Source organism: Lissotriton helveticus, chromosome 8 (assembly GCF_964261635.1).
Source record: "Lissotriton helveticus chromosome 8, aLisHel1.1, whole genome shotgun sequence".
NCBI lineage: Eukaryota > Metazoa > Chordata > Amphibia > Caudata > Salamandridae > Lissotriton > Lissotriton helveticus.
In genome coordinates, this window is record NC_136069.1 from 344012821 (window position 1) to 344038012 (window position 25192).

A 25192-nucleotide genomic window follows, 5' to 3' on the forward strand; every position below is an offset into this window, starting at 1 on the left:
AAGTAACCCTGAGGAGGAGTATGACCCCCAATTTCCCGCCCGCCCCCATACGTTCCTTCAGACCGTGTCAAACATTATCTACAACTGTCGAGTTAGCACAGTGTTTTCAGACCATCTTGTATCCCTCTATGTAGTCATAAAAAGGAGAAGAAAAACAGGTGAGTGAGTGTTAATTGCGCTAGGAAGAAATACAGGTATAAAACAAATATCTGTTAAGCTCAAAGGATAAGGTCCTGGTCACCCACCATGAACCAAACAATGTGGTCAAAAGACAAACCACAGTTGTAAAACAGAGAAACAAAGGGTATATCCTGAGCTAAAAGATAAATATCATAGTCCATCAATTAAATCCAATGAGTCAGGTTGTCTTCATTTCATCTTCATTTATTTTCCAGTTCATATATTTGTCCAGTCTTCACCTAGAGAACATACATTAGCCGCTGCCAACACGTGTTTCGTCTTGGTCTGATGACCAAAAGACTTCTTCAGGGCTGGAAATGTTACAATAAGTATAATCACAATTCCGCTCAGATAAAAAGCATTCAGTCTTTGACACATTTATCCAATATATGGAATAATAGGAACAGAACAAAGTGGCCTGGGTTGAGGTCAAAACTATTGTATATTCATAACATGACCTCCACCCCCAATTAATGGGTCCCAACGTAGACCCTTAATAAAGGTGCAGTCAAAGGTATGACAATATTACATTTATAAATAGTATATGCGTTTCCATGATAAAAGAGTCCTAAATATTAGAGACATTTTCTCCAATATCTGACTTTAAAACACCAAAACACCCAGGAGATTGATTCAGAATAGAAAAATGACAGTCATAAAATAATAGCCTAAAGAAAACATGAAAAGTTAAATTTTTACATTTTTTAACGTGATATCCAAAAAGTATAGTAACCTAGTAACCATGAGATCACAAAATCATTCCAAACACCATAAATTCGTGTTAAGTAAATCAAAGATTGTGTGACCAATATTGTGCAACAGAAAATAAACGGACATCATAAAGAAGACGAATATAAAGGATTGTCCAAGAACAGTGCCCTGCCGGCATATTCAACTCTCAACTTCACGGGGTACATCATGGCATACTTCAATCCTTTATCTCGAAGTTTCCGTTTGACACCCATGAACGTCTGCCGTTGTTTCTGCACAGCCTGCGTAAAGTCAGGAAAAAAGCTTAGGGTGGAGTTTTCATACTGCAGAGGGCTCTCGGTCCTGGAAGCTTGCAGGATAGCGTCTCTGTCCCTGAAATTGAGCACTCTCGCAATCATCGGCTGGGGTGGCGCGCCAGGTCGCGGTCTCCCTCCCGGTATCCTATGCGCTCTTTCAATTGTGAAGACTTTTCCCAGGCCTTTGGGCTTCAGATGATTGAGAATGATGTCTTCAATGAAGAGGTCTATGTGTGAAAAGAAAAGGGGGCCCCTGCCTAAAAGGATAAACCCTAGCAAGGAAATTAAACTCGTTTTGAAAGAAAGAAATTGGCACCGGGTTATGTGCATATATTTACATCACACTGGTGAACGCTAAAAATAATAGTCAATGCCTAATAAAATTTGGTATGTGAATATTTTTCTTTTTATTTTATTATGATTATAAACTTGATTCAGATATTTGAAACACTCAATAACTAAATATATGATTTTTTTTATACATGTGTATAATACAAATTGGTGCTATACAGTTCAAAACTAACAAAATAAATTGTTCCAACTAATACAGAAATAATTCCCCTTCAACGCGTTTCGGCTGTTAGCCTTCCTCAGGAATTCTGTATATGCAAGTTGATACTACAAAAAAAGAATCATATTTACAATTAGTCTTATGTCCTTTGACTTTAAAATATCAGCATTCATTCAGTTGTATTATCAAAATGACAACTAGTCTATAGTGCAATTTTTAGTATGGAGGAACTACTCAGTCACTGTTCAGTCCTTGCTCGGTCTGACAATTAAAAAATTCTTTCTATGTGCAACATTTCTATACATATATATACATTCCTACTCCCACACATTTATTTACAAATATACAATATATACAATCATTGAAACATGTCACAGATTAAACAGAGATGTGAACATAGTAATTCTAAGTAGGATCAGGAATACGTTTCTGCAAGTAACAAGGCTGAATACCCTTATTGAGGAGAGGAGGGAACCCCTGTTAAACTAAAGAAACCATACAGTGGGTTAATAGGTGACTCCCAAATACTGGGGGGGTGAAATAACCGGGGGCCACTAGTTTCAATATAGGCTCAAACTATGCACTAGTTACATTGGTGTATCTGTTAACATGACTGCATACCTTTTAGCCAGGCTAAGAAGAGCCTTGAATAATTTCTTTGTCCAGGAATTCTCAATCCGATTCTAACTGATTTATGATTCTGTCATGTTTTCTGAATAATATAAAAAAGACATGAAGTTGTATATGTCCCCATAGCCAAATCACTTAATGGCATGGCCTATGTGTACAGAGTAGCGTACCTGAATCTGCCGACATGATTCAATACCTGTGGACCAGGCTGACGAGGGCTACGAAGAATGTGTGTGTCAGCCCGCACCAAAACGGATAATAGCCGGTTGATATTTCTGTGATTTTCTGGGTAATGCAAGAAAAACAAAGGGTTGTATCTGAATGCCTATTCCGGATGGCTGGCTTACATATCCTACACAAACAAAAATATCTGTGGTAGACTTAATCTTACCTGGGGCCGCTATGCAATGCGCCAAGATGGCGGAGGAAAGAATTGTGACGATCCCCAATTCTAAATGTGAGGGGCAAACCCCGCTGTGATGGCTCTCAGTTGGGGTGGAAAACTCCCATCATGAAGGGCAGCGCTGCAATGATCTGTGGACCCAAGAGGTGCCAGTCTTTAGTATTTAACCTAAGATATGCCGTCTTTAATAGTTACTGTGTGGCGCGGCCATAATCTATCTACCCTGGTGAATGCTCATGGAGTTAGCACACCCAACTGGTGGTGCTAATATGACCTACATAAGGTCCGCCAGCTGATGTGGCATTCCTCAGCCTGGCAGTGATTTTAGGGAAAGGCAACGCAATTTGGTCAAAAATAGTTTATGGCTTACAAACATGCTGGTTCACGTACTGACACGTGTGCTCGGTGTCGTACGATACTAATGGCACCCGCTGAACAATCGCGGTATGCGGAGAACGTATGCGAGCAATGAATGGCAATAAGCTGAGCGCATTATAAAATCAATAGATGAGCTCTAACTCTGCTGAAAAGTAGAGACAAAACGGGAACGTGATACGAGCATTTCTTACTAATGGACCAAGCGCAATGCTAGATCCGTGGGTGGACTCTAGCTCGCGGTCCTCGTGATTAGAATTAGATTCTGAGCCGTGTTGCGAAAGTATGCTTAGCATTAGCGTCCCCCCTGTGACTGAATAAAACTTACTTGAAGACTCGGTAGCTCCCGTGCACGCGGCGGTATCCTGGACAATTAATGCCGCGTATAAGGTGGAAGTTGTCCTTAAATAAAGCCACACCTGGCTGGACTCACTAATTGTCTCGCGATATGTCGGCAAGGACTGGTCACTGCGAGATGAAGCGGGGGAACTACGATAATGTGTGCGGCATCTTAAGGCTGTCAAGCGGCCATTGAGTATTATCTACAACCCAACGATTAGCTGATTAAAATAACAGCGAATGTTAGTTAGTTAGACATGGTTAGGATGCAGACGACGGGATGAATAACAAGCCTGTGTTTACCGCAACTAGGTTGCCTCTGCTATTGCAGTGGTACCCCTGCATGTTTGGTGTGCGAAGATATAAAAAATAGGCGGTACTTGTTGTACTCGGAGCCCTGATACTATGTGCCTTAATTCAACATAATAGTATCGGTGTTTAATGTGCTGGCTTATGTCCGTGCTGCATGTCAGTTACTGCCCCAAACAGTATGTCCGGTAAGTGAACCATGATAATAAAAAGTCGGTCAAAAAACCCCGCACGTACATGCGCCATCTGCAGACGTGTGTAGGTTAAGATGTGTGTCTGTGCCTGCCAGCCTTATTTGACCTGATGCAAGGAGCTACGTCAGATAATGGGTCACAAGGTGGGTCAATTCAGGTAGGTGTAATCAGGATAGCTGATAACACAGCAAAGTGATATTATATGCAAAAACGTAAGTGTCCCAATTAGAATGACTGTACATGATTGTTGCTGGAGAAACTGTTATACATTACTTAGACCTACTGGGGCTGATTATATTATTGCTTGTTCCCACGGAAGGTCTATATTCAATCCATTGGTGGCTGTCCCCAAAATAAAAATCCAGTAGACCTCTCATTTTTCTGATTTTGTCAATGTCCAGACCTGTCCTGTGGTGTATTCTTTCTAAAATATACCATGACATGCTTTCAGGAGTATGATTATTTTCTACATAGTGAGATACCATTGGTGCTGTCAGTTTTTTGGTCCGGATCGCTGACCTTTGTTCTGTTAATCTGACATTCAGTGCTCGACCTGTTTGGCCCACATATCCCTTCTGGCAAGGACAGATTATTAGGTAAATTACGTTGGTACTTCTGCAATTATTAAGATCAGCCGGCTGAATCAGCTGTTTATTAAATTGCAAACTGGGGCCTTGAATCACTGTAGCACAAGATTTACAGTTTAGACAACCATATGTGCCTTGCACTGGTTGTAGATCTACCAGCGAATGTTGATTGCTTGATGTTATATGTGTCATGCGGGATCTAACAATATGGTCTTTCAAAGACTTATTTCGTTTGTATGCGAACATGGGTTTTGGCAATTGATCTGCTTTTGCCACATTCACATTCAAGATATGCCTATTGGCACATAAAGTCTGTCTTATTCTTTCGTTGAGCATTGAATGTTTGGTGATGAACACCAAGCTAGGAGTATCTTTATTCACCTTGGGTTCCAACAGGTGCTGTCTGTCATAAAAGCGAGCCCGCTTATATGAATCCCGGACGATTTTTTTGGGGTAACCTCGGGATAAAAATTTAGCTTTCATCATGGTTGAGTTGTTATCGTAGTCTAAGATACTGGTGCAATTGCGTCTTAGAGGTAAAAATTCTCCAAATGGAACGCTGTTCTTTTGGACAGCGGGATGGTAACTGTCGTAATGTAATAGTGTGTTCCTAGCCGTGGGTTTAACAAATAAATCCACGGCCAGGGTTCCATCACGATGTTTGATCAAAACGTCCAGATATTCCACTTGGGAATTATCCACATGATGGGTAAATCTGATGTTGTGATCACAGAGGTTAATCCATTGAAGGAACTGTTCCAGGTTGTCTTCATTATCTATCCAAATAAAGAAGACGTCGTCAATGAAGAGGTCAGAAGGCCGGTCCCTCTGCTTTTTCAGGCACTCCAATAATACGCACGTTGTTTCTGCGGGCCCTCCCTTCATATTCATCCAACTTGCGACTTCACTGGATGTTTTAAGATCGCGAACGTCCTGCTGTAAAAAAATCATATCGTTTGTAAGACTAGAGGTTTTAACTTTTTCACTGGTCTTCGAGATATTTCATGCTTGGTGCTGGGTCTCAGTAGGGTTGGCTCTGAGGCTTCTTGGCCTCTTGCAGCCTCCTTGTCAACTACGCCAGGTGGCAAATGCCAGCCCTGCAGTGGAACCAAAAATCCCTGTGGGCCCAGCTTCACGGCCATCCTTCCATCACCATCCAGGTCTCAGAAGAGACGGCCCAAGATCTGCAGGGCTGGCTGATCGCACACATTAAATATTTCCTCCAACAAGCCACTATCCCCAACCCCCATCTCCGAGATGAAACTGTTGACGGACACTGTGCTGCTAATATGGTGTTGGGGTCATCTGGGAAAGGTGAGCAGCGAACCAGCTCCATGGCAGCCTACTGGAGCTACATCCATCTCTTTGGCCCTTAATGCTTTCCAGGGTTCAGTCAAGTGGATACTGGTGCAGATGCTAAGGGACAACAATACCATCATGAGGTACTGAAATAAGAAGAGTGGAGTGGGCTATTGGGTTCTGTGCCACGAAGCTCTGTACTTCTCTTGAAGGCTGGAATACCTGAACATCTTCCAAGTAGCCAGCCGCCTGGTAGGGTTTCTGAATAGCAGATCAAACAAACTGAGCATGTGGCAAATAAGGAGTGGTGGCTTCACCCCAAGGTTATGTGAGCATATCAAAATAGTGGGAAGAACCCTGGCTAGATCTTTTCACCATCATTGAGCATGTGCAGGGTCAGCAGTTTTGCATGTTGGAATTTCCACAATGGCACTTTGTTACAAGACTCATTTCAGCTGGCATGGAACCAGGGACCCCTGTGTGTCTTCCTGACAATATCTCTCCTATCTTTAGGTACAAGTCCAGGTGCAAGTAATCTTAATTCCCCCGTTGTGGGGCAGGAGAGTGTGGTACCTGAAAGTATGAGCATCTGTCATCCTATCAGGCTACTACTTCTGGAGAACCACCTGTCTCTGCAACAGGGCAGGGTCCTCCACGCGAATTCCTACAATGTAAACCTCCTTTTGTGGAGACTGAACTCCTTTTGTGGAGACTGAGCAGAAGCAATTGACTGCATTTGATTTGCTTGCTAAAGTAATGGATGTTATCATTGTAGGAAGGTGGATATCTGACTATGGTTACCCCCAACTTTTTGCCTGGTGTTTTGCTGTTTTTTGACTTAGTTGGCCTGGGATCCTGCTATTCAGGACCCCAGGCTTCCTGCTCTCTCTGTTAAAATGGACTCCATATACCCTAGGTACATATCTAATTGGATACTGAGTCACCTTATCAGTCCCTGTACAGTATACCTTAGGTATCCAGGGCATAGGTGTACCCAGGGCCTACCACGGGCTGAAGCATGTATTATGCCACCCCTGGCTGGCCATCCAAAACTGACACAACTGGCTGCACGACAGCTGGGGCAAGGTGGTGTAATCACCCTTTGCTGTAGATATAGTATATCTATATCTAAACCTAAAATGGACACATATATTCCTATCAGTCACTCCTATGGAAGGCCTTAACAATCCTGAAGGCAGAGTGCTCGGAATTATGTGAGATGGTACTCTGGCATGAGCTGAGCCCGTTTGCAGCTTGCGGAACCAAGTCCTAATAGCTGTTCCATGATGACGCTATACCATATACTCTTAAGTGCATTATAATCCTCGCGGTTAAATTCTAACTCTGGTATAACATTATGAAAACATGTCGAGTAAGGTGTCATACGATTTGGAATACTACCCCCTCGCCAATTCTGGCGATGGGGGTAGCATTCCACCCTTCTTAAGGGACACGACATGTATGTAACTGTGAACCCCGGTTAAAGTTAACTCTAGCCTCAGCATCACAAAATGGATGCTGCCACCACAGACACAAGTCTGACCTCCTGCTGCTGGGAGTCCTTCCAGCGAGGATGGCTTGGACAAAGGGTTTCCTGCCTTGGGAGGTGCTAGCACCACCCCAGACAAGATTTTGTGTATTGAGGTAGGGAGGCCTGAAAGGAATGAGACATGCCTGGGGCACACAAGGTGCCCTGTGCATACACCGGTTCAAACCAGTTGCTGGGGCATCCCTGCCCCAGCTCTGGCGGGAAACCGGACAAAGGATAGGGGGTGTAACCACCCCCCTTCCTGGTCCCACCCAGGGGAGGGACCTAGTCAGTAGTGCAGCCCCCTTTAGGAGAATAAAGGTAGGAGTTGGTCCCATTCCAAATTGGATTATCCTGAACTATTCAACAAGAAGAAACTCTGGCCTTCGACGTTCTGCTCCACAGAAGACTGAAGAATCTCCCTTGTGGGCAAGGAGTGTCCACCCTGCACAAGCAGGCACCATCAAGCGTCCAGCGGCTTCCCTTTGTCATCTTCCCTCGAGGATCCAGACTTCAGAGCCCGACGAGACCCGGATTCCCAGACCTCTCCGACCTCAACTCACATCTACAGCAAAGCTGAGACCCGTTGGTGCGACGAGACACGTGGGACCGGCCATCTTGGAAGAAACTGCACTTCGCTTCCAGCACGACTCCCGAGGTAAACTCGACCAAGTACTTTGGGGACTGAGAAGCCCCAGCCCCGAGCAGCCCCTGCACCGAAGATCAGCCCTCCAGCATCCACGAGATCTGCGTGGGGCCCTTCTGCTTGGTTCCTGCTCGACGCGTTGTCTGGTCACTTGCCGGCTGGCTAGTGGCCTCCTAGACGACGAACCTTTGAATTTTCACTGCTGGTCTGGTTGCTCCAGACTGGCCCTTGCTCCCTTCCAAAAGAGGGGCACCCCGGACTCTCCTAGTCCGCACCAGACGCTTTCTTCACTCACCGCGTGGGTTGCCTTTGCCAAGGCCTGTTGACGCCGATTCCGGATCCGACACCGCCGACAGCGAGAGCCTGCGTGGGACAGCTCGTGCCTCCATCCTGGTCATCGAAGACACCTCCTGGTCCACGTGGCTGCAGAGTCAAGCGTCCACTCTTCACCTGATCGCGACGTCGACATCTGGTTCCTTCCTGGTTCCACTCCAGTCACTGGCTAGTGACTGTGACCATTGTCCCCTCTGCTTTCAGGTTCCCTTCTTCACCAATCCACCCTTGGATTGCACCGGACATCTTCCTCCTGGTCGCCTGCAGCATCTTTTCTTTCAGGCTCCATAGACTGCAACGCGAGAACCCGACGCATTCTGACACCTGTGCACCCGCAGCCTGTGGGTGAGGTAACAAGAGTATTTCGGTGCTCAAGGGTAGTTTACCTGTCCTAGTGTCCAGTTCCACAGTCGTTGTTGTCCTATCTAGTCAGGATTGTCCGTACTTACCTTTAACTTAAACTGTACTGTCCATAGACGTTGTTACGCATCTCGCGTGTGAGTTCACACTCTGCACACGCGTTCCGTGGGCCTCCTATTACTTATCTGAAGTTAGTGTAGCGTGGTCCCATCGATCCTACAGCCTCTGGACAGCTCCATTTCCTTTATCGATTTTCACATTCCACTTACTTAGTATATGGTTTGTCGTGCCCCCAGGGCACCATTGTAATTTTGTGCAACTTGTAGTATTTTTCGTAAGAGAGTGTCATGTGCTTAGCCCTCTGACCTCATAAAGAGTTCAGAGGTGTTGTTATTAATAAATAGACTGTTTATTTTCATAACAACCTGTGTGGTGTCCTTTCATCTGGTATTCAAGGGGTTATATTGTGGTAAAACAGCTGGCTTCACATGCCAAAAGAGTTTAGCCTAAGACTGCTTTGTCCATGCTACCATTAGGATAGCTGGTCTATAAGGTTGACTTACAACCAATCACCATAAGGGTTGTTTGGACTGATACAAGGTGATCACTAGAACTAGTGAGCATCATATATCAGGCCAACTTCTCACAATCATTGCCTCTAGATGCCCCTCCATGGAATCCATTTATGTTGGGACAAGTTTGTAACCTAATGTGGTGCCCGGGATACTGTCCATTTACAAGCTAAGCTATCGGACATCCTTTTGTTTTGTCTTTAGTCCAGCAAGACCTTGCAGTGGGCATGTCAAAGGTTATTTGCCCGCCTTTCTGGTTTGCCCGCCTGGCACACTTGTTTAACTCACCTATTGTGATGAGGTTTATTAAAGATTTGACACAGATATTTCCTCCGAAATCATGCATGCTGCTGCAGAGGGACCTTAACGTGGTATTGACATTTCTCATGTATACTCCCTTGAAGACTATGCATAATTGCTTGGTCTGACTCCTGACTTGGAAACTGTTTTCCTCGTTGTGATTGCGTCAGCTTATCTTGAGAGTGAACTTCATGCACTTTCAATGCATCCACCTTCTTCCAGACCAATTGGTGCCGAGGACTTCGGAATCCTTCTTAGAGAAAGTTGTGACTCCCTTCCATGTCAAGCACTCAATCACTCTACCTACATTCTTGCTCCTTCAGAAGAAGAGGAGAGGCTCTAACAATTACACACCAAAAGGACTTCTTTTTTCATCGATCATGGCCAGCACCATTGAGTTGGCAATAAGCTTTTTGTTAGTTTTTCTGGAGCACAGAAAGTGAAGACTGTGCAGAAGAAGACCCTGCCAAGATGTATAGTTCTCAGATTAAAAAATCTGCTTCTCGATGGACAAGAAGCAACCCCACTTTCTGCTCTGACCCCATTCCACCAGATCCAAGGCCGCTACCATTGCATTGCTACAAGGGCTGCCCCCTTTGGTATCTGCCAGGCCATGATGTGAGTGATGCTGCACACATTCATGAACCACTACTGCCCTGACAGCCAAGTGAAGCTTAAAGGACACTTTGCCCACTCGGTTCTTCAAGCTTTTTTCAGTCTATTTAACAGAAGTTAGAAAAGAGTACTTGCCAGAAAGATACACTCAAGTGTTTGAAGGTATATGAAAAGTATGCATAAGAAAGACCCAGATGCAAAACCATTGGCAAAGGTTTGTAATTACTACTCAATTATTTTTTCCTTTTAATTATGTATTGAGTATCTGTATCCTGTTATACAAGCTGAAACATTTTGAAGTGAAGCACCAAACTCGGTCCATACAAATAATGGTGATAAAATGTGGGTTCTTTTTTAGTAGCAAAGATATATCATCCGGAATAAAAACTGATAAAGCTAAATTCTGTTAACAAATTGTATTAGAAATGTGTATATTCATGACCATATTCTTAGAAATAATCTGATTTATCTTTCCTCAAGGTTACATTTGAATTGTGTTGGAATTTTTGATGTGTTAACATTTGACGGCAATCAAAATAATCCACTAGCACTTATGCCTCAGTACCAGGTAAAAATAACTTAAATACTTTGTATTTAACTATACTTTGGATTACGCCTTTGTGTAATAATCTTGTTTGGAGTGTATTTTATGTTTTTTTATGTATATTTTTTGTTAGTCATTACTGATTACTGTGTATATGAATCAATCTATAAATGTATTTCTGATAGATACTTCTGACCACAGATTCCTCACATTGATCCATAGGCAGCAGCCTGGATCCAAAAAAGTTTTACAAAATAGCCCTTGTGCACCAGTAGGTTATGTAGCTCTGCGTCAGACTCGTTCCGCACCAGAAGTGACAGTGGGAGCCCAGTATAAGCAGCAGCCCTGTGCCTGACATAATTTATTTTCTTTCCGCGCCCTCCATGCGGATCCGGAACTAGCACCCAAATTTGTTTTCTTCAGTTGACAAGTTTTTTTCAAAAATTCCTATTTTCCAGTGTGTAAGAGAACATGTCTCCTTTTAAAACTACGGGGCATAAACCTTGTAGGAACTCTTGCAAACAGATGTATGTGACAGAAGTCCACAAGGTGTGTCTCTGATTTTTCGGTTCGGGCCATGACTCCAACGTGTGTGAGGAGTGTGCCCAGATAAATCTGAAATCAACCTGGGAACACAAAGTCAAACTTTTTGTCACTGAACACCGACAGAAGTCTTGGAAGTCCTGCTAAATGTCGAGGGTGAGGACCAGTTCCCACTCTCTGGGCCCTTTCCGCATCAGGTTATTGTCATGGTCCAAGTCTTCTAGTATGCCAAAGAAGTAGTACAAGAAGGCCAAGCTGAACTTCTCCCAGCCTTGCCACTCTCTTGCTGGGAAGTCACAAGAACATCAGGGTTTCTCCTGGTCTTGCTCCAAGTACCCCACTGAGAAACCGATTCCACAGCTGATCCTGGTTTACCTCGAATTTCCAAGATTCATCTTGCAAATCTTTGGCACCCTTCTAGCTCCCTCTGAGGTATCTTCAGGCCCCACATTCGATGAGGCCTCTAATTGGAGAGCCACTGATCCACCATAATTGATGCCTCCTGAACCTTTTTTGGGTTCAGCTCTGACTCCAGAGCTGACTTTGATTGAAGCACTAAGATCCATGCCAGTCCCTGCCGCGTTGACACCTGCCCTGAAGCTGCCAACAACGGTGGAGGATGTTCCTGTGATCTTGATCGACTCCGAAATAAATTTTTCTCAACCTTGCGTCCTGGATCAGTTCTGATGCATTCGTTCCCAGTTAATTCTGACTCTGACAAAACATTACCTTTACCTAGGAGCCACCCTTCGGCATTTCAACACGTTTTTGGATCAAACACTGACAAAAGTCGAGCAACTTTTGGTAAGTATGGAGAGGATTGGGATGAATTGCCTCCACAGTATGATGATGACAGCCTCTGCTTCAACCTGAAAGAGGCCAGTGGTTTGGGTGCTTCCTCTGATACTGAGCTGGATTCTCTGCCTGGCCCCTCAACAGAAGAGACCGCCTCATTTGCTGTGATACTCAGCCATGCAACTAAAATCCTAGACATAGTTACAAACCATTAAAGTATAAACCGGTGTTCGCACAGAAGTTTTGTAACCTGATAAGGCTATATCTGAGACCTGTTACCATTTAACAGAGCCCTGACTTACACTCTATATGGGTACCTGAGCTAAGCCTTGCGTTTGCCTTCCTATGAGAAGGCAGATAGCTTAATGCTACAGGTGATCCAGCTTTTCTCACACAGCACCCTACACCTGAGAGCCTTGTAGTTCATGTATCTACCGGCACAGTGTACCCCAACTCATTTACTACGACCCTCCTAGAAAAAAGAAGTGAGGCATTTTGCAAACAAATATTCTCCTCAGCAAGCATAGCTCTTCTGTCAGTCAATGTGCAATCTCAGGGTAAATTTCATGCAAACCTAGAGTAGATTCTTCAGGATGGCCAGAAAGCAGCAAAATGTAATCAGGACTGGAAGCTATATATTTTTTTAGGCGGATCAGTCTGGACTAGTGTGGTGCTCCACCAACACACGTGCATCAGATCCACGGGCATCTCTGGTGATGCTCATGAATCACTTATGCATACGTCTTGTGACGATTTTCGCTTGTTTGGCGAGAAGGCTGATTACTCTTTATAGCACTTCAAAAAAAGCAGAGCCACACTGTGCTTCTTGTGACTCTTGATGCCTATGAGGCAGTATCACTAACAGTTTTGCCCCTTTTAAGGCCTTGCCATGGGTTTGGCATACAGGCAACGCCAAGGCCAACTGCCCCAACAACAGGCATCGCAGTCCTTTTCGTACTGGGCTGGGGATACAGGAGACCACGCCCAGGCCTTCTGTGACAGCAAACCTTCAGCCCCTGCTCGCTGGTATCTGCTGCCGTTCCACTATTGTTTGCCTTTAGTGTCACACAACTGCCCTCTGGGAGGCAGGGCAGCCATTTCCTCCAGCGGGGACACAGAACATACCATTTGTTAAACAGGTCAACACGCCAACGAGGTCTTCTTGTAGATCCAATGACGTCAGACAGATTAGCGGTCAGAGAGGTGCCATTATGACTCCCTTGTCGACATGGGAGAGCTAGGAAAAAAGTTTCTGCAGAATGCTGGCGCAAGGGCGAATAAAAAAAAAAAGTGAGGAATCCACAGGTAGATACTGTATCCAGCAGAAACACGTTACAGAAGGGAAGTTACTTGTTCTTTTAGTCCCTGTGTTTCAGAAAGAAAAGGCTGCACATCGATGACCCCCATAAAGACTGCCTTTACTGCCTTTATCCTGATCACAAATCAGAGGTTTGTATGGTATGTTGCACTTTTTCATCAAAGACTTTAAATGACCGTGAGGGGAGGCTGTTATTATGGCTGCATAGGTTTAAAGACAGGAAGGACAATGTATCTTCTGAGCAGAGCGAAGGTTCCACAAGATCCTCCTCAAAGACTCCTCAGAAAAGACCACTGGACGTCTCTCCAGGTCACTCATCGCAGCAACCTCCAAAGAAGACGCACAAAAAGTCTTCAGAAGCTACTAAAAAATAAGATCTGCCTACCAGAGCGTCTCCTTCGCATCAGAGTTTGATTTCTGTCAAAAAATACTTTCAGAAATCAGCTTCAGACCCTCCTACTCCTCCAGTGAAGGTAAAACGTGCTTTTAAAAAGCCTTACTCAGTCTTGTTGATGGACAGTTCGTCGGCGGCAGTACCGACGACGATGACAAGACGTCCACTGACTGTTGTCAGAGTAACTTCGTCGACGACAACAGTCAGCACAGGTTCAGTCTCGCTGGCGTCAATTTAATCGTCGACGAGTTAAGGTCCTTAGTCGTCGACGATAAAGATATTCAGAAAGTCGGCGTCAACGAAGATTCCGACGATGACCATCCCGACGAGGAAGATGACGACGAGTGCTTAATCGATGGTGTTGCCTGCGTCGAAGACGAGTCTACCGGCAACGGCTCTTTCGTCGATGATTTCTCACATTGCATCGTCGACGGCCTTGACGACGAGAGATGCATCGTCAACGACCGTATTGTCATCAACTCCAGTTGCATCGGGGACATCAATACCAATGCCCGTCAACAGTTCCTCGGCGATGGTATGTGTACCGACGACGACCTCGTAGACAACACCAAAATCTTAGATCAGGGAAACTAATTTTCCAGCCAAAATTTCAATGAGATAGACTGACACCCTTATTAACTTCTTCTAGTAAGGTGCAAGCCTTATTACCAACTCATCTCTTGGATGACAATGATGATTTGGACGAAAACAGCTTGTTTGGGGCTGCACAAAGATCCTCGGAGTTGAACGTTAAAAACCAGGAAGACTCCGATGAAGATGACCAATTCTATGACCAACATCCGTACAACTGTGACCAATGACGTCAGCTCTAACTGCATCCATGGATGTTTTGTCCTGACTCTGGTAACTAATTTACATTTCATGTTAACACAAGAGGGATGATGGACAGAGCGCTAAAACTTTTCACACTCACCCCTAGTCTCAGATCTGGGTTGAATCCATCATAGTTCTTTAGCTCACTTTGCAACCCCAGTTCAGACACAGCTATATGCAAATCAGTCCTGACCCTGTGCCTCATGGGAACAGTCCAGCCCGAACTGCCAGGCCATGTCTTCACTGGACCGGAAACAAGCATCCTCAGACTGGTTTCGGGCCAACAGGCTTATCAGCCAGCCATCCATCCATCATTTGTTGCAGTTACATCAAGTGGGATGGGTATGCCCAGACGTTGGTACCTTGCTCACTGTGCCACTGTACTCAAGCTAGCCTGGCTGATAAAGGGTGACATACCCCGTAACCGGTCCCAGGATGCTTGTTTCTGGTCCAGGGAGGACCTGGCTTGGCAGTTCGGTCTGTACTGTTCCCATGAGCCACGGGGTCAAAACTGATTTGTATTTGGCTGGGGCCAAACTGGAGTGACGTAGTGGCCAAAAGAACAATGGATTTAACCCAGATCTCTTGACTGGGGGAGAATGTTTGAATCATTCAGCATTCTGTCCATCATTTGTTGCAGTTACACTTACAATTCACCCTGGCGCAGGTTTGTTACGCCCACACCATCTCGTGCTCCAGCGCTTTCACCACCTCCTGTGGTGCAAATTCAACCTCTACCCCTTCCTATGTCTTGAGTGCCTGTGCAGCAGCTTCCTTCCATAGATGAAGATGAAGAGGGACAACAAGAAGGGGAAATCCAGGATATACAATCCCGTCCAGACAAGTGGGATGATTACATTATCCGTCCACCAGTGTTGCCATCTCCACCTCAAGTAGACTCTCCTCCAGAGAATATTGGAGGATTTCATAATCTCTTAGAGAGAGCAGCCAAACGTTTTGAACTTCCAATGCCTACTCACCAACAAGACTGTTTCTTTTACGATTTCAAGGAACCTTTTAAAAAATCAATCCGGTCCATGCCCATTATCGACTATATTTGGGATGAGGGCATTAAGATAAGGAGAAACCCAGCCACAGTTCCTCCAGTCTTACTAATGCACGACAAAAAATATAAAGCCCCTGACAACTCGCCTGCCTGTCTCACAGGCCATCCTAGGCCTGATTCAGTAATTTCACAGGCAGCTCAACGAAGTTCAAAGAACCCTTCAGCACCTCCGGACAAGAAGGGTAGGAGACTGGACAACATCGGCAAACTTTTTCCCTCTATGTCTGCATTGACAGTCAGAGCGTCCAATTCCTTAGCGCTGCTGGGGCGCTATAACAGACAGATGTGGTCAGATATCGCTCCTTATATCAATGATCTCTTACAAGACATCAAGGAGGTGGCAAGAAAAGTTTTACTGGATAGCTAAAGCTCCGCTTCAGAAATAATTGATTGTGCGATGGACATAGATTCCACTGGTTTCTGTCAGTTAGCTGGAGTCTCGGTCCTAAGGCGCCAAGGATGGCTAAAGGCTACAACATTTAGGCCTGAAGTCCAAACCAAAATTCTAGATATGCCTTACGATGGACCAGAACTATTCGGTAAGCATATCGATGAAGCCCTTCAGGAAATCAAAAAAGACACCTCCAGCATAAACGGACACCTTTTCGTGGTGCATTGGGAAAAAACAGTCATCCTATAGGGGAGGTTACCAACAATATAGGTATCCTTCCTATACCTCCTCCAGCTAGCAATACAGGACAAAGTTCGCTCAAACAGCCTACGACTGCCTACAATAAATCTTTCTTTCGAGGGAAGGCTGGACGACAAGCCTGCCAGATGTCAATGACCTCGCACTTCTGCCGATTACAATTTCTTCACCTCCCCCATAAATTAGGTGGCAAAATCTCCCATTATCTCCAAAACTGGAAACAAATCACAACGGATCGCTGGGTCCTCCAACTATTACTCTTCAGCCATTCCCTAGAATTAATGCAGCCACCCCCACCAATATCTCCTCACCTCTGGCTCACAAGCATTTGTGCCTATTACACTTGGAAATAACATCGATGATCCAATAAGGAGCCGTAGAACATGTTCCTTTTCATTAAAGGGGAAAAGGTTTCTATTCGAAAAAAGAGAAACAAGTGGAGGCCAATTTTAGATTGACGAAATATCAACAAATTCCTCAGGAAATAATCATTCTGCATGGTCACCATTCAGGAGGTCTTACAGCTTCTCAATGGGCATGACTATATGGTATCAGTGGACCTTCAGGAAGCCTATTTCCATATACTCATACACAAGAAACAATACATTTCTAAGATGCGCTGTAGCCGGCAGGCATTATCAATTCCGAGTGTTACCCTTCAGTCTCAAGTCGGCCCCTCGCATTTTTATAAAGTGCCTAGCACCAGTAGCGGCATATCTCAGATAACATCACCAGGTTTCTCCTTATCTCGATGACTGGCTCGTCAAAGCTCCTTCTTTCAACGCCACAAAGAGTCTTCCAAAGCCTGTCTACGGCTTTTCATTGAATTGGGTCTCATACAAAACCCAGAGACATCAGTCCTACTTCCTTCTCGACGACTTACATTCCTGGGAGCTATACTAAATACTGTTCTGAAGAGAGCCTATCGCACAGTGGAAAGACAATGAAAACCTCTGACGTTGGCAAGCCGCATACAAAGAAGAGTCTCTTTCGGTGCGCCTATACAAATCTCTGCTCGGCATGATGTCCTCTTGTATTCTTCTGATACCCCACTGCCGTCTACTCATGCATCCTCTTCCGGAAGCTCTAAACACTCAATGGGTTCAAATAAATGGAACCTTCGACATAATTCAAGTGACCACACAAATGGTCACCTCGCTATCTTGGTGGACTCATCCTCACCATCTGTCTCAGGGGTTATCTTTCCTTCCACAAGCCTCTCCTCTGGTAATAACAGATGATTCTCTGTAAGGTTGGGGGGCCTTCCTTCATGAATTCAGATCAGTAGAAAATGGACACCTTCTCAGTGGACTCTACACATACATCTCTTGGAACTAAGGGCAGTCTTTCTAGGCCTACAAGCTTTCCTGCCCAGGATACAATTTCAGAACAGACAATATCTGAAAGAAACAGGTTAGTATTAGATTCCTTACCTTAGAATATCCCCAGGCGTCAGTCTGGATCCGGAAACTTTTGAGTAGCAGTACCCCTGCGTGTCGGTAGGCGTCGTCTGCAGGCGTCCCCTGCGTCTCCGCGTCCGTCGTCGGCGTCGTGCGCCGTGATGACGTCGCTGGAGTATATAGACGCCGCCTCCGCGCGCTGACGTCAGTTCTTCTTTTTTCCGTGCCAGTTAGCGCAGATCCGAGAAGTGTAGTACTCCGGTCTTTTGACCAAAGTTTTTTGTGAATCCTTGATTCTTCTTACGGTGCCGGTAGGATGCCCGGTTTTAAGAACTGTGACGACTGTGACCGCACGATGTCGGTCACGGATCATCACCGACTCTGCCTCCGGTGCCTGGGCCCCGACCACGCCGTGGACGACTGTGTCGACTGCCGGGCCCTGACGAGTAAAGCTAGGCGGGAGCGGTCCCGCAAGCTACTCGAGCTGCGGGTGTCGGCCCCGCGTCGAGAGCGGTCCCGGTCCGGCCGGAGGTCGAGGGAGCGGTCGCGGAGCCGCCACGAGCGCTTCGGAAGTAGTCACCATTCCTCTGGTTCCTCAGGTAGGAAACACAAGAAGTCGGGCGTCGTCATCGTACCCCCGACTCCCCCCGACGCTCGCGCGATGCGGCCTGGGGTTCGGGTGGCCCCACCCCCGCGGCTCCGCGTGAGTCGCCGGCGCGGCCTGCTCCATACCCTACGGTCCCTGGGCAAGGCGCGACGCCCGGGGAGATAGAGGAGTTCCTCATGGCCATGAGGGCACTGTCTCCTCCGACGGGGCCTACGGCGCCTTCGGGCCCTGTGCTTCCGTCCGGGAGCCCTAGTGGTTCGGGTGCTCCTGCCTCGACGCCATTGGGTGCTCCGGCCCCGGTGCCGCCGACGGCTCCGACCCCGGCGCCGCAGGGACCCTCAGGGTCGACGCCAGCTGGTCTACCGGCCTCTCCGGCGCCGATTCCATCGGGGTTGCCCCCGCCGCCGCCCCCGCGCGGCGCCGGTGCTCCGACTCCGGGCGGCGCCGCCCCCATACCCTCTCCGACTCCGGACGCGGAGTCTAACCGGCGTCGCCCGACGCCGAGTCCGACGCCGATGGGGCCTGTGGACCCCGGGGAGCCGGTCTACATTGTTGATCCCGAATATGGTGAAGATGTAGATTACGGAGAGGGTTGGGAGGGGTCTGAGGACCCTCTGTCACGCGAGTGTCAGTACAATGTGGACTGGACAGGTGATTTGGGCGACTCCAGTGGTCTGGACGACTCTCCTAGCCCTGGCTTTGTCTCGCCTCCTACCGTGGCTTCGGAGGAGGGGGCTGCTTATTCAGTGGTGCTGATGAGGGCTGCCAAGGCCTTACACCTTGAGCTCCCCGTCGCGGCCGTGAGGCCTAACATCCTCACTGAGGTCTTCAAACCGCAGTCATGCCCACAGGAGCCACTGCTGCCGTTCAACGAAGCCTTGTCTGACGTTCTTTTGGGCACGTGGTCCAGGCTGCTTCAGGTTCGCCTGTTGATAGGAACGTGGCCAGACGCCACCGTCCGTGTAAGGATGACCCCAAGTTCCTGTCCACCCATCCCACCCCTGAGAGTCTGATGATCCAGGCCTCGACTTCCCAGACCGCATTCCCATCGGCCCCGCCCGACCGGGAATCCAAGAGGTACGACCAGTATGGAAAAAAGGTCTTCTCGTCCCTGAGTTTGGGACTGCGGTCTTGCAACACCGCATGCCTCTTGGGCCGCTACTCCCACTCTCTGTGGGATACGGTCGCGGACCTGCTGCCAGAATGCCCGCAGGAGGTACGGGCAAAGCTCGGCAAGGCTATGATTGAAGGCCGAGACGCAGCAAAATACTCCATCAGGTGTGGTCTTGATACGACCGACTCGCTGGGCAGAGCGATGTCCACGACGGTGGCGATTTGTCGCCACGCCTGGCTGAGGTCCGCCAACTTTTCGGCAGATGTCCAGAATGCCTTGATGGACATGCCGTTCGATGGCAGTCGCCTGTTTGGCGACAAAGCGGACCACGCGCTGGAGCGCTTCAAGGACTCCAGGGTCACGGCCAAGTCCTTGGGTCTCTCGACCCAGCGCCAGCAAACGGGTTTGTTTCGCTCCTTTCGTGGCCAAGGAAGGGGCGGTCCCACACGTGCTGCCAGCCACGCGCCGCAACACATTTCTCAACGCGGTGGCGGCCGTGGAGTCCGCCGTGGAGGCGGTCGGGGACAACGGCGAGGTCAGACCACACCTCCCCCCGCAGCATCGGCCTCCAAATCCTCCTAGTCCGTGCTTTCCGGCCCATGTGACGCCAGTGGGTGGCAGGGTTCGCCATCACCACTCCCGCTGGCGCACAATCACATCGGACAGGTGGGTGCTGCAGTTTGTCCGAAGGGGCTACTCCCTCCCCTTCGAGACCACTCCTCCAGCCATGCCACCGCAGAACCACCGTGTGTCGGGGGACCACTTGACACTTCTGCAGGAGGAAGTTACGGCCCTCTTGGCCAAGGGGGCCGTCGAGCGCGTTCCTGGGCCAGAAGTAGGGCGTGGTTGCTATTCCCACTACTTTCTGGTACCCAAGAAGGACAAAGGGGGCCTACGTCCTATCTTGGATCTACGGAACGTCAACGGCTTCCTCCGGAAGGAGAAGTTCAAGATGTTGACTTTGACTCAGGTCTTGGCTGCTCTAGACCCGCTAGACTGGATGGTAGCGTTGGACTTGCAGGATGCGTATTTTCACATCCCCGTCCTGCCGGCCCACCGGCGTTACCTGCGGTTCACGGTAGGCCATGAGCACTTTCAGTTTATCGTGCTCCCATTCGGCCTTACCAGCGCCCCACGGGTGTTCACAAAGGTGATGGCGGTGGTCGCAGCCCATCTGCGCCGGTTGGGGGTTTCAGTCTTCCCCTACCTGGACAACTGGTTGTTGAAGGCGGGCTCGCCCCAGACAGTCGTCCACCACCTTCAGATGACGGCAGACCTCCTGCACGAGCTGGGGTTTTCCATCAATGTGCCGAAATCACACCTGTGTCCCTCTCAAAAGCTCCTTTTCATCGGAGCGGTTCTCGACTCGGCGCAGTTCCGGGTTTATCCACCGGAACGGCAAGTCCGGGATATACAGGCTTTGATTCCCATCTTTCAGCCGTTATCCCGGGTTTCGGTCAGGTTGACGCTGCGGCTGCTGGGGCTGATGGCTTCCTGCATCCTTCTGGTGCATCATGCCCGGTGGCGGATGCGGGCTCTGCAGTGGGACCTGAAGTTTCAATGGGCCCAGCATCAGGGCAACTTGTCCGACCATGTCTTGATCTCGGAGGGCACTGCGAGACAACTGCAGTGGTGGCTTACGGACCGCGATTGGGTCAGAGGCAGATCCCTCTCCCTTCCCCAACCGGAGCACGTGGTTGTGACGGACGCGTCCCTCCAGGGCTGGGGAGGCCACTTGAGAGAGGCGGAGATCCGAGGCATCTGGTCTCCGGCGGAGTCCCGACTCCATATAAACCTGTTGGAGCTGCGGGCGATCCGTCTAGCACTGAAGGCATTCCTCCCCTTTGTCAACGGGAGTGTAGTGCAGGTGTTCACGGACAACACCACCACCATGTGGTACTGCAACAAGCAGGGCGGAGTGGGGTCGTGGACCCTTTGCCAGGAGGCTCTGCGTCTCTGGCAATGGCTGGAACGTCAGAGCGTGACTCTGACGGTTCAACACCTGGCAGGTTCTCTGAACGCCAGGGCGGACGAACTCAGCCGTCAGTGCTCGCTGGATCACGAATGGCGTCTGAACTCGGACGTGGCGAAAGGCCTCTTTCTGCAATGGGGAAAGCCTTGGTTAGATCTATTCGCCACAGAAGAGAACGCGCAATGTCATCAGTTCTGCGCGTTGGAGTTTCCAAGACGGCACTCGCACAGCGACGCCTTTCGGTGCGCGTGGAGTTGCGGTCTATTGCACGCCTTTCCGCCTATACCACTTCTGCCCAGAGTGCTGAAGAAGATCAGGCGCGACCGGGCCCAAGTTATCCTTGTGGCTCCGGACTGGGCTCGAAGGTACTGGTATCCCGAGCTACTCAGCATGTCAGTCGGTCCCTCGATCCGCCTGCCCCTTCTGGAGGACCTTCTGTCGCAGCAGCAGGGGACGGTCCTCCACCCGAACCTGTCCAGTCTCCACCTCCATGCGTGGAGATTGAGCGGCGACAGTTGAGGCCATTTGACTTGCCTCCTGAAGTTTGTGATGTGATTCTGGCAGCCAGGCGTCCCTCCACAAAGTCGGTATACGCCTGCCGGTGGAACAGATTTGTGGCATGGTGCACAGCAAAGGCTGTGGACCCTCTTTCTGCCCCTCTCTCCGAGGTTCTCCTCTTTCTTCTCTCTCTTGCCCAGCAGGGCTCTGCTCTGGGCACTATCAAGGGCTACCTTTCTGCCCTTTCGGCCTTTCTAAGGCTGCCTGATCAACCTTCTTTGTTCAAGTCCCCTATTGTAACGAGATTCTTGAAAGGCATCACGCACATGTATCCACCTGTTCCGTTTGTGATGCCTCAGTGGGACTTGAACCTGGTTCTGACCTTCTTGATGTGTGCTCCCTTTGAGCCACTTCATTCCTGTCCTCTCCGTCTCCTGACTTTAAAGACGGCCTTCCTGGTTGCCATCACCTCTGCCAGGAGAGTGAGTGAGCTCCAGGCTCTTTCTGTCAAACCTCCTTTCATGTCCATTCATCCAGACAAGGTGGTTCTGAGAACTAGACCTTCTTTCCTGCCCAAAGTAGTCTCTTTTTCACATCGGGCAGTCCATCACCTTACCCTCCTTCTTCCCGCCTCCGCATCCATCAAAGGATGAAGAGCGGCTCCATCGTCTGGACCCAAAACGTGCGCTTTCATTTTATATGGATCGCACTCGCCAGTTCCGGATGGATGACCAACTGTTGGTTGGCTACGTGGGTGCGAAGAAGGGACGGGCGGTGCATAAACGGACCATCTCTCGGTGGGTCGTCCTGTGCATCAAAGCGTGCTACTCTTTGGCTCGGAAGGAGCCTCCTGTTGGGCTGAGGGCCCATTCCACTCGGGCCACGGCGGCTACTACTGCCCTGGGCCGGGGAGTCCCCTTGCAGGACATTTGTCAGGCGGCTACGTGGGCCTCGCTGCACACGTTTGCAAGGCACTACTGCCTGGACAGTCAAGTCCGGAGGGATGGCTTCTTTGGCCGTTCTGTCCTCCAGGACTTTCTGGTGTAAGCTGTATTGGTTCGCAGACCCACCACCGGGGTTGGTATTGCTGGGGTATCTATTCTAAGGTAAGGAATCTAATACTAACCTGTTTCTTTCAGATGAACAAGTTACTTACCTTCAGTAACGATATATCTGTAAGAAACAGTAGTTAGTATTAGATTCCTTACCGCCCCACCCATCCTCCCCGTTCTGCGAACTGATACATAGGGTTAAGGTCATCCCCTTCAGGGCCCTAGTTTCGCATTGGCACCAGTGTTGGTTCTTACATGGCTCTGCGTGTTCTGGCGCGGAAAAGCTGTGTGCAAAGAACTGACGTCAGCGCGCGGAGGCGGCGTCTATATACTCCAACGACGTCATCACGGCGCACGTCGCCGACGACGGACGCGGAGCCGCAGGGGACGCCTGCAGACGACGCCTACCGACGCGCAGGGGTACTGCTACGCAAAAGTTTCCGGATCCAGACTGACGCCTGGGGATATTCTAAGGTAAGGAATCTAATACTAACTACTGTTTCTTACAGATATATCGTTACCGAAGGTAAGTAACTTGTTCACTACGACAATGCACTAACTAAACAAACAAGGAGAAACTCGATCTCACTCCCTCTCCCAAGAATCTCAACTAACTTGGAACTGGGCAAGTCAACACGGAATTTGCTCAACTTATGAAGCACTAATTTGAGCCGATACATAGAGCTGACTTAAAATTCCTTTAGTGGAAAACTGCTCTACTTCTAGCTCTTGTGTCCGCAAGAAGAGTTAGTGAACTTCAAGCATTCACAATACAAGAACCCTTTATTCAATTCGCACCAAACCAAAATGTATACTTTAAGTCCCCTCGGACTTTCATCTTAATGAACCAATCGTTTTAAAATCCTTCTTTCCAAATCCTCAAACAGCAGCTGAACGAGCTTTGTATTCTTTTGACTTGAAACCCTGCTTTAAATTTTATCAAGACAAAACTAAATCCTTCCGCAAGACTAATCAGCGTTTTGTAACTTACAGCTTACCTTAAGAGAGGTTTTCCCTGAATGAAACAGAGCATATCTAGATGGATCTCTAGTGCTATTCTCTTCTGTCACCAGCAAGCTGCTCAACCCCTGCAATCAAAGTTTCCTGCTCATTCCACTAGGGCAGTGTCTACATCTATGTTGTTGTTTGCTGGCATGCCCCTCTTAGATATTTGTAGAGCAGCAACCTGGAAGATGCCACATACATTCACTAAGCATTACTGCTTTGATTCTGAATTGATGAAAGATGCTGTAGTGGGACAGGCGGTGCTAAGAACTCTGTTTCAGTAAAGGTGAGCCTCCCTTCCTTCCCACCAACCTTTCTAATGGACATTTCTGGGTTTTTCTCTTCGTTATGCCAATATTGGTAACTATCCATTTGGTATTCCATATTCATATACATGTTTATATTTATTTATATGTATGCATTTCTATTTTATTCTCAAGAAATAGTTATTGACTATCCGTATATGTATGATTAATTAATATGACGAAATGTGCTCATTACTGCTTTTTATTCCGATTCAAGCATGTGAATCTATGAAAGATACCCCAATACTGGATAAGAAATAAGCCCCTTACCTGTAACTGCACTTATCCAGTATTGGCATCTTTCTTAGATTCACATGTGACCCACCCGCCTCCCTTGGAAGTGCTCGCTTAGTACTCTGTTGTCTCTTTGGATACGCACAGTGCTTATGACTGGAGCTCTTTTCCGAAGGTTCTAGAGGTAAGTGTCAGCTAATTTGTTGTTCTTAGGTTTGGTCCTTTCTTAAATAAGAACTTAGATATGTTACTAAATATGAGGCCTTGGGATGTTTACCTTCTATGTCTATTGTGACAATACCTTTATAAATGTACCTGGGACTCCCATCTCGATGACGGGGAATGATTCAAGCATGTGAATCTATGAAAGATACCAATACTGGATAACTGCAGTTACAGGTAAGTAACTTATTTCTCCCACCCACATCAAAGCAGCTTTCGGAGGAGTGCCTGTCTGTTTTCGTGCAGGAAGTACGTGCTGGTCAAAATGAACCCTAGAGGGGTTGCTAGCCTTGGAAAAAAAGACGAACGTTGCTCCTGCTATTTCGTACTCCAAAGGAGAGTCCTTCATCATATTTTAGATGTTTGACTTCTCAGGTTATTCCTGAAGAAAACCGCATTCAAGATGTTCATGCTGGTCCATGTTCTATCGGCCCTAGATGCAAGAAACTTGA

The 25192-nt window shown here is 47.8% G+C and overlaps 1 protein-coding gene across 2 annotated transcripts in view; it reads left to right on the plus strand.

Annotated features, from left to right (window-relative positions):
• PAN3 (poly(A) specific ribonuclease subunit PAN3) overlaps positions 1-25192 on the plus strand; it is a 1108727-nt gene that overhangs the window by 673504 nt on the left and 410031 nt on the right. For both annotated transcript variants that reach the window (XM_078657124.1, XM_078657125.1), the window contains exon 15: positions 10669-10756. In XM_078657124.1, the coding sequence (XP_078513250.1) occupies positions 10669-10756 (88 nt within the window). The remainder of the gene's footprint in view (positions 1-10668; positions 10757-25192) is intronic.